The sequence below is a fragment of the Triturus cristatus genome, chromosome 6, assembly GCF_964204655.1.
Source record: "Triturus cristatus chromosome 6, aTriCri1.1, whole genome shotgun sequence".
Lineage (NCBI taxonomy): Eukaryota > Metazoa > Chordata > Amphibia > Caudata > Salamandridae > Triturus > Triturus cristatus.
The window spans coordinates 1,295,154,500-1,295,165,041 of record NC_140589.1 but is presented as its reverse complement, the minus strand read 5'-3'; the positions used below and the strand labels follow the sequence as shown (position 1 = coordinate 1,295,165,041).

Here is a 10,542-nt window from a genome sequence, read left to right as displayed (position 1 = left end):
CTGGGGTTGAGGAATCAATACAGCAGGCATTATCAGAGCGGATGGCGGCGCATAGGTATATCCAAAAGGTGTGGAATCTGAAATTAGATGTATCTAGCAGAAAAAGTGTATGCATACAGCCATGCTATGCACCAGGAGCCAGCAAGAGACCGCCATTCTCTGAGCACGAGAGCTTTCACAGCCCTATGAAGTGCAGGAGATACCTGCAATATGAAGAAGGGAATGAGGGCTGGAGAAAGCAACTGAGTCACTAGACTTCAACAAGCATCGATGGCGCTAACCAGTAGTAAGCATTGGGCTGGCTCAGGCACAGCAGTAGAGGAAGGATGAAGGAGCTAGCTAGAATGTGTTGTATACATAAAAATAAAAAAATAAAAAAGACATAATGGGAGTGGTAGGGGATGTAATGACTGAGCTGGGGGTAGCAACATAGTGTATGACAGGGATCCGAGTTCGGAAGCAACATGCAACAGAAAGTGCAAGAAAACAAACTCTCCCATGGAATGCACAATGAAACAAGCATTGGCATAGCCAATAGGTCTCGCCTTTGGGACCTTATAAGTGTTTAGCCATGCAACAGTTGATGCTCTTGTACCAATGACATTGTGCTGCATAACTAAATACTTATAAGGTCCCAAAGGCAAGACCTATTAGCCCCTGCGAGCCGCTGCGGGCTTCCGAGAGCAAAACGCTCTGGGAGTAAACATTTCAGAAGAACCTGGGACCTCCACACGCCTTTGGCCAATTGCATGCTGAAGCCAGACGCAAAGGCCAATGGCGTGTGAGCACCACATGCACGAGCTTGTCTAAAAGCTTAAGCGATTCCAAGAGGTCAGACAGTCCGGCATGTCCACCAGGGCCAAGCCAGCCTGGTAAAGAGAGCAGCCATCTTATACACTGACCTCCTGCGTGCAAATACACCCCACCAGCCGTACAGTATTTGTAAGTAATTGGCAACATGCACGTACACCCTACAAACATTTCCCATGCTTGAGGAAGGTAAAGATTCATGCTATGGGAAACTGGTAGAGCTGCTGACTAGGGAGACTGTACACAGTGGTAAAGTGAAGGAGGGAGCCCATGGATGACTTATCCACTGTAACCAACACTAGTCACTGCATAGCCAGGGTTGGGGGTCCACTAGATACCATCATTCAGAATGGGGTGTTACAGTCATCGGATTAAAGCTCTAATGCCCAACAGTAAAAACAAAGACCTAGTGATAAACAAGGGTGGGAGGGGGCACACAATGGAGCATCTCCAATGGTCGTGTACTCCAACTCAGCTCACGGGGGGCAAATACAGGAATAGTTTGAAAAGAAAAATAGTAAGACCGCAAAACATTTCCAAGCTGTGATAAGGTCTTTCGTACTAAGACCAGAATACAACCTACAGCCCCATGGTGTGGGAATTTTTTAATGGCTGCCGCCCTCAGGTTATCAAGAGGTTTACATTCAGCTAATACCACTCTGACTTTGCAATGGACTAACACTAGTACATGTTTTACAATATACTAATGCAAGGTCTCCACCAGGCTGAGGTTTAGTAAATGTATTCTAGTCCCAGTGGGTCTAGTAGGGCGAGGAAGCAGGTGGACGGTATCCATTATTTCTACAGAAGGGACGCCCCTCCCACTGAGCCCTGGGGAGTGATGAAAGATACGAACCTATTGTAGGAGTCATGCAAAGATCTCACCAGTTTGCATGCAAATGAGGCCTCACAAGGTGTGTTTTTTTTTGTACTCTTCCTGGCAGCAACCTCTTGCTGCTGTATGGCCCACGGAGGGAGCCATTTTGGGGCTCTTCACTGCAGAGGGAAGTGCCCACCAGTTACACTATATTTAATGAAGTAAAAATATTTTCAGCTTGCTGCGAGAAGTACTTTAGTGCTCGAACTGGATAAATTAAGAAAAGTAGGACTCAGATGCTTTACCCCAAACGTATTCATGAAGTACCAGAAAGTGCAAACTGCGCTTTTTGGTTCCTTTTTAAGCCAATCTACCTTTAATAACAATCTAAGATTTGTTAGTAAGAATTTGATCTAAAAGGTTCTCACTTTCCTACGTGTGATTTACATGTAGTTACTCCAAAATTGCCCAGCAACTGGTGGTAGGTGAGCTATTAAAAATGAAAACCTTAAACGTAGACTCAATTAATGCCTAAAGTTGTCAGACAAAAAATTATGTTCGAATGTGCGTTTTGGTTTTTTAATACATAAATTGCATACATGTAAGTAGATTAACAATTTATATAAAACGAGTACCACTGGATGATAAGACAGACAGTTAACATTCAGGAAAAAAAGATACTAGTGGAATTAGTGTCGATGTAAAAGTGAGTTTAAACTTCAATACCGCTAATGTAACCATCTTCTTCCAAATGAATAGCCCAAGGCCGCCTAGTGAGATGTACCAACTAATGTCCTGACTAGATTATACCTCACAAACTGTGTACCTACCAGATTGCCGTCACGTTTACTCACAGGAGAATAAAAATATAAATACTACTTGTAATGGCATAGCACAATATCCGGCCCGCCAGAGCCAATGCACACTCCTTCAGAGTTAGCCACATAACTATTGTGACTGACATACAAATGCACTGGTTTTATGCGTCTCGAAAGAACGAAGTTGTATGTCATCATGACAGTCAAGCGCCTGGATATAAACACAGCCTCCTCGTTAGGTGCCGACATCTGTAGGTTCACCCATCAGACCGTACAGGAGAAACATTCTATTTATTCAGCCGCTGGGACACCCCCGGAGACACACAGCACTCTACACACAGCACTGGTAACAGAACGTCATGACCGAGCTTCTTGCGAGAAGAACAAGAAATGAGTGGTGCAATGAAGCAGGGAGGCCAAAGTGAGAGGGAGGGGGCGGACACAGTGGTGGGACGTGGAATTATAAAGAATAATTGGCGGTCTGGAAAACATAAGGGGAAGACGAACAAGAAACGCGAGTGGTGCACGCGCGAAAAGTGAAAGTAGGCTGCGCACGAACGTGATCGCGGCTGTACACATTGCAAAGCTGCCAGGTGCACGCTCGCGTGAACGCAAGCGCTAGGTCAGCCAGCAGCACTTTGAAAACTCACCTACTAAAGTCTCTCCGAGCAGCGCATGCGCGCTGACTCAGCGAGACCTAAAAACAAATTGGTAGTTCCATGAATCATGAAATGGAAGGCTACAAGACTTCCAATTAGAAAGATAGTAAAGAAGCTGTACTCCAGTGAATAGAAAAACATGAAGGGGAAACTTCCTTAACGCGGGCTGTACCACGATTGCCTTAACCACGCATGTGCCTTAACGCATAAGCATGGTTAAGGCAATGCAATGTATTATTGCCGAGCAGAGGTACAGGAAGGGGAAGACAAGAAGAGGCAGGACTATTGGGAATGGAGACGTGAGGAAAGTGGGGCTGGGGCTTGGTCTTTGGGGGGGGGGGGGGGGGGGGGTTAGTTTCAGGGTGGGGTAGGTTTTAGGACTCAGGAGTGTAGGAAGGTGGATATATGATTATGGTTACCCCCAACTTTTTGCCTAGTGTCTAGCTGGTTTTTCGACTTAGTTGGCCTGAGATCCTGCCATTCAGGGTCTCAGGCTGTCTGCTCTCTTTAAAATGGACTCCATGTACCCTAGGTACATACCCAATTGGTAAGGATCACCTTATTGGACCCTGTACAGTGTACCCTAGGTACCCAGGGCATAGGTGTACCCTAGGCCTCCCAGGGGCTGCAGCATGTATTATGCCACCCCTGGTCTGGCTTTCCAATCAGACAACTGGCTGATCACTCAGCTGGGGCAAGGTCGTGTAATCACCCCTTGCTTAGGTGTAGTATTCCTATAACTACCTTATATATAGACACATGTGTACCTATCAGCCACTCCTATGGCAGACCTTAACAATCCTGGAGGCAGAGTGCTTGGTAACATGTGAGATGGTGCTCTAGCATGAGCTGAGCCTGTCTGCAGCTTTCGGAACCATGTCCTTATAGCTGTTCTATGATATAGCCTACCATATACTCTTAAAGTGCCTTATAATCTTAAACGGTTATGGTAACTATGGTTTGGCTTTACCAAAACATGTCGTGTAAGGTGTCTAACACTTTGGAATAATACCCCCATACCATTTCTGGTGATGAGGACATTATTCCCCCCTTCTAGAGGGAGAGACATGTTAAAATCCTACTTTGCTGTTTAACTCTAACCAAAGCCTCAGCGTCACAAAATGGATGCTGCTGCCACAGACACAAGTCTGACCTCCTGCTGCTGGGAGTGATCCCGGCAAGGGAGGCTTGGACAATAGGTTTCCTGCTTGGGGAGGTGCTAGCACCTCCCCAGACAGACTTTAGTGTATTGAGGCAGGGAGGGCTGAAAGGAATGAGACATGCCTGGGGCACACAAGGTGTCCCATGCATAGTCCAGTTCAAACCGGTGCTGGGGCACTCCAGCCCCAGTCCTGGTGCGAAACTGGACAAAGGGAAGGGGGTGTAACCACCCCCCTCCCAGGTCCCACCCATAAGGCGTGACCTAGCAGGCAACCCAGCCCCCCAGATTAGTATAAGAGTGGTAGCTGGGCCCCAGGAGATTAGATTATCCTGAACCTGCAACTTGAACAGAAACTCTGGACCTTCGACATTCGACATTCGACAAAAGAAGAAGACTGAAGAATCTCCCTTGTGGCCAAGGAGTGGCTACCCTGTGCAAACAGGCACCATCAAGAGACTACCCTTTGCTTTGCTAAAGTTCTACGAGGGACCGACTGCAGAGCCCGACCAGAGCCTTGACTTCCAGACTTCTCCGACCCTGATCCACATCCACAGCCGAGCTGAGATCCGTGGAGGCGACGAGAGACGTGGGACCGGCTACCTGGGAAAAGTGGCGAGTATCTTCCAGCGCAGCTTCTGAGGTACCCTCGAAGTTGTGCTCCGGGGATTGAGAAGCCCCAACCCCAAGCACCATCTGCACCGAAGATCAGCCCCCCACACTCCACGAGTCCTGCGTGGGGCCCTTCTGCATTTTCCTGCTTGCCGCGCCTGTCCGGTTGCTTGCCAGTTGGCTAGTGGCCTTTGTGACGACGCATCCAGAAATCTTCACTGCTGGTTTGGCTCCTCCAGACTGGCTCCCGCTTCCTTGCAAAAGGGAAGCACCCCAGACCTTCCTGGTCTGCACCAGAAGCAAGTCCTCCGTTCTTCGTGGGTTCCGCTTGCCAAGGCTTGGTGAGTCCTAGTCCAACTTCGACGCCGCCGACAGCAAGAGCCTTCGTGGGACAGCTCGCCTCCTGGTCGTCCTCGACGTTCCCTGGTCCTCGTGGCTGCAGCGACAAGCTTCACCTTCACCTGCAATCTTCACGACATCGCCTGGTTCCTTCCTGGTTCCACGTGGTCACTGGCTAGTGACCTTGACTCGGTCCCTTCTGCTTGCAGGTCTCCTCTTCTTGATCCCAGCCTTGGGATCCACCGGACACTCTTCACTGACTGCCTGTCAGCAACTTTCCTTCAGGCATCCATAGAAGTCCACGACGAAACCCGACGCAAGTTCACACCTATGCACCCGCAGTCCGTGGGCTAGGTAACTTGGGTACTTCGGTGCTCACAAGGGTAGTGACTATCCTAGGGTCTAGTTTCCGAGTCTCGACTCTCTAGCTGCTTCAGAAGTGTCCTTAAACTGTTAATTGCTAACAACTACTATTTCTATCGACTTTTACGCATTACGCGTGAGTGTTTCCACTCTGCACCTGAATCCCGTGGGCCTCCCACTTCCTACCTGCTGCTAGTGTAGTGTAGCCCCAGCGATTCCCTAGGCCTATCCTATTTCCGTGACTGTGGTCCTTATACCACTTACTTAGTATATGGTTTGCGTGGCCCCTAGGGCCTAACTGTATTACTTACCTTGTGACTTAATGTATGCTTAAATAAGACTGTGTTGTACTTACCTCTAATCTCAAAGAGTGCTGAGGGTTTGACTAGAATAAATACACTTTATTTTATATATATATCTGTTGTGGTGTCCTTTCATTTGGTATTCAAGGGATTATATATGGTATCACAGCTGGCTTCACATGACATTCAGAGTTTAGCCTAAGACTGCTCTTGTCCACGCTACCACTAGGATAGCTGGTCTATAAGGTTGACTTTACAACCAATCACCATAAGGGTTGTTTGGACTGATACAAGGTGTACACTAGAACTAGTGACATCATACATCAGGCCAACTTCTCACAAGGAGGGGGTCAGGGTAGTTTTTAGGGTGGGGACAATTTTATGGCTAAGGATATGGTGAGGTATGTGGGGCGGGGCTGGAGGGGTAGTTTATCGGGGTGGGGCTAGGTTTTGGACTTAGGAGGGGGTCAGGGAAAAGGTTTACACGGCAGGAAGCAGGGTTGCAGTAGTTTAGGGATGTAGGGATAGCTGTTAGGTCTCAGGGCAGGGGGGCTGGATAGTTTTTGGGCGTAGGCTTAATTTTTAGGGTTCAGGGCAGGGGGAGAAGGGACACTTTACGAGGGAAGGTAGCAGGGACGGGGTAGTTTAGGGATGTAGGGGATAATTTAGGGCTCAGGGCCAGGGACAGTTAGGTCTCAGGGTGGGTGGGGGCCGGGTCAGGGTACTTCAGAGATAGGGAAAAGAAATGTAGGGCTCAAGGCAGGGGGCTGGGTCAGGGCAGTTTTTGGGGAGTGGGCTTAATGTTTAAGGTTCAAGGCAGGAGGAGAAGGGATAGTTTACAGCTCAGGGTCGAGTATTTTAGGGATGCAAGTGCATTACAGAAGGTAAATATAATTATAATGATTCCTCACCTTGGGAATACGGTACCTTTCTAGACCCATCGGGATTCCCCATCAGTTAAGCTGTGATCGACAGACACCTGCTAGTTGGTTATCAAGGACTCAGTGACAGCCACAGATACTGCTGCGATCTTGTGGTAGTGTTTATTGTAATGTTCTTGCTCCCTCGTGTGCCCTTGTGTGTGTCCTTGCCTGTGACTGTGTGCGTTGATTCTTCAACGTCAGACCCTGATCTCCCTGGGAAAACTGTCTCTGGCCATTTCTTTGTTGCAGGAGATTCCAAAGTTTGAGACTTTCTGGATTGTGCTGCGGCATTATGCACCCACCTTTGTTTCTTCCTTATTTAAGGGCTATGGGAAGGAACTACACACAATAGACATCCATTCATGTGGTGTAGGTACAAATTGCACACCTTAGGTTTGTCTTTCTGCGTGACCATGTAGGGGCTTTGGGGAAAAAGCTCAAAAGGGGTGTTTTTCAACCTTTTGATTACTGAATGGCGTTCCCACTACTCACACCACCCGCTAGATTCAATTCGGACCTGGTTATATAAAAATGTTTTAAATGGTTTTAAGAGTTAAAAAAAATTATTATTGACTTCCCCCACCAGAGTTCTTGTTTGTTAAGGACTATGGTGTTCTTTCTTTACTTTCATAGATTTCCAGGAACTTCCTCAAAAGCACTGGTGCTCTTGACCCAGAGATGTAGACCTTACTTCTGAAATTAGAGGTGGAAAAAGAATCTTACTATGGCGTACATGCACACTGGCTTCACGGGTGTATCTGACATCCTAGGGGACGGGTAAACCTAGTTAGTGGTCTATAACAAACTGCGCAGAAGGGGGGTGCGAGGGACGTCCAGGAGTAGACTTTTAGAGTCCAACCGCTACATGGCAGAATAATGCACAGCATGGGAATTCAGAAAAGATTCCTGCTGCAAACAATTTACTATCCTAGATAGTGTGTTGTCATTAGTGTGATCAAATTTGCTTTAAGAAACACCATGAAAATCAGGAAAATATAATTTAATCAATCCTGTTACTGTAGAAAAATGTACATTGCAACACAGAAAAATCATTTATTGTACATTTTAAAATTGATGGCCTGGCAAAACAAGGAAACCATTTAAATATATCACGTGATGCTTTTAACTAGTGTTGGATTGGAATTGTTATACAAGACATGAAATCGAAATGAACTTCTAAAGGGAAACGCATGCGAGAAAAGAAAAAATCTGCCACGTCATGGATAGAATTTTTTTTAAATTACTGTGCCAGATTTTGTGAGGAGAAACAATTCAAACTGGCAGTGAACATGGCATCCATGGCAGTGAACTTAAGTAGTCCACTTCTAACAGAACCTTTTCCATACTGAAAGCTATCAGGTTGAAGGGAAGACCAGCTCTGAGAACATCAGCAGTAGACATAGGGGAGGATAGCTTCTATAGATCATTACTCCCCTGTCTACCACTGCCTTTCCTTTAAGCAATTAATGGGTTCCTTAAACCAAGATATCTAACAGACTGCACATGAGCCATCTGAGAAACTCGCATGGTCCATTACAGGTAGAATTTGTAAGCAATTTTGTATCAATATTTCTTCTCAGTAGCACCAAAGAAAATCATTCTGAACATCAAGGAAGTTTTATGTAAGGTTTTCTAGTCTTAAGTCTATTTAAGCAACTTTAATATAATAAGACTATAATTTAAGATTGAAACTTTTCAGTCATTCTTATTTGGCACATTTACCTTCATTAGAAAAGGAAAGGATCATTCCAGTGCTTCCAGGATACCTTTAGTAACAGTTTTGAACTAGAACTGGGAAGCCTGGCCTAGCAGCCATCATTCTGAACCATATAAGTAAAGGGCTATTTATTTCGTAAGATGACATCACTAAATTGGCTGTCAGTTATCCAAATATTACAATCCCTAGTTTTACTTGACCAAAAGCAACTGTCATTTGTTCTGAAAAAAAAAGATTAATTAAAGGCGCAGCTTTAAAAATCTCAAGTTGTCAAGGTCACTAACATGAATAAATATTGTACTTGGCACTATCCTAAAACATTGAAGCTAAAAGGTTCTTTCAAGATTTTAAACAGCTAGCGGCATACTAATGTGTGCATTAATCTTGTGGTTGGCTCCAGATTTCAAGCGTAAGCAGGAATCGATATCCAAGGTATAAAAATCTACCTTTATGGATGTAATTACAAACAGGTAAAAAAATAAGGCACATGGTGCTCTGTATCGGTTCTATTCCAGACATGTGAAACATGTTAAGACTTAAAATGGATTTTCAGGTTGAAAGTCTTGTTATGCTTGAACATGATCTAAGATGATCCAAATTCATCAATCCATCTTTCATACTTCTCAATATCTAGGGCAGATACAGATTTGGAAACTTTAGTTAAGGCCACTTCAAAGTCTTCCATGGTTGTAGGCATGTGCATGTCATCTCTTGAAAGGTTTCTAATTTCTTCTGGTGTTAAACCTTCAATACGTCGTCTCATTGCCATCAAAGATGCATCCCTAAATAGAAAGATAAAAGCAATCAAACCTTTTTTATAGTTACAGGTTGTCTTTCAAGGGGGAATTCAATGCGCAATAATGTATTTTTTCCGTAAACATTTTATTATTTTAAAACACATTATGCACAAGCATTACATTAGCCAAGTTGAGAGTTTCATTCCTGACTTTTATAGGCATCTCTACACAAACTCATCCAACATTAGCTCAGTGAAACCTACAAGTCAATAATTTTCAACCATCGGAGTCTTTGTAGGTAGTGTTAGTACAGTTTCCAATAGGAATGCATGATTCCATTAATAGTAAAGTATACCAAAAAAAAGTGATGGATAGAATGCTTGAATTAATCTCAACCACTGGTAATTACTGGAGCCACACAGTCCACCATTATTTTGCACACCTTGCCACATCAGTTTGGAACTAGCCAAATGCAAATCAATCTTTAGCCTGCTCCAATTGAAACTGTCTATGCAGAACTGCCTGGACAGGTCCTCCCTGAACCAGAACAAAAGCAACTCAGGAATGGTTTTGCTCTAGTTAGGGCTCATAAGCCATGTATTAAAGGCAATCACTGTGCTTTTAGTAGTATGCCGTGACTAATCTAATGCTCTTAGTTCTTATACTGCATCCCACAAGCTGATGTAGGTGGGAGATGCCAATACTTAGTGATAGGAACAAAACGGCTGTTTAGATACTGGTTAAAAAAAAAAAAAAAGGGGTGTTGCCACAGCAGCAACCAAGATGGCCTCATGGCACTGAAGCCCTGCGCAAACTTGGCCCCGTACCATGCAAAGATGGGCTGTTTCCACCTTCCCTGAGCAATCAGATAATCCGATATGTCCCCTGTAGTGAATGAGCCACTTTTGTGGTCTGACACTATGATGACCCTCAACCACCACCATTTTGTACTGACTTAAGTGTGTTATGTTTAGGGCTCCCGGTTTTATGGTATTTATTTTGCCATTTCCGTCTGTATTTTTCCATATTTATTTTTTCCTAATTTTATCTGTATTTATCCACATTTATTTTGGGTTTTGCGGAAAAATTAAGCTAAAATGAGTATTTCCACATTTAATTAACCGATAAATATGCACTCATGCTTGGATGTGTGCTAAGTTTCAGTGCTGTGAACACCAGTAGAAGATAAATCAATGCACTTATATGAAAATATGCACATTTCAGTATCAACCATGTGCATATCTACTGCTTTTAAAGCCTCTTTACTAAATTTCCTTTCTTTTTTA

At 44.7% G+C, this 10,542-nt stretch overlaps 1 protein-coding gene across 8 annotated transcripts in view; it reads right to left on the bottom strand.

Annotated features, from left to right (window-relative positions):
• Positions 1-7,787: 7,787 nt before the first annotated feature.
• LOC146821298 (katanin p60 ATPase-containing subunit A1-like) overlaps positions 7,788-10,542 on the bottom strand; it is a 214,861-nt gene continuing 212,106 nt past the window's right edge. For all 8 annotated transcript variants that reach the window (XM_085612242.1, XM_085612248.1, XM_085612246.1 and 5 more), the window contains one exon: positions 7,788-9,301. In XM_085612242.1, the coding sequence (XP_085468368.1) occupies positions 9,103-9,301 (199 nt within the window). In that variant the 3' untranslated portion in view covers positions 7,788-9,102. The remainder of the gene's footprint in view (positions 9,302-10,542) is intronic.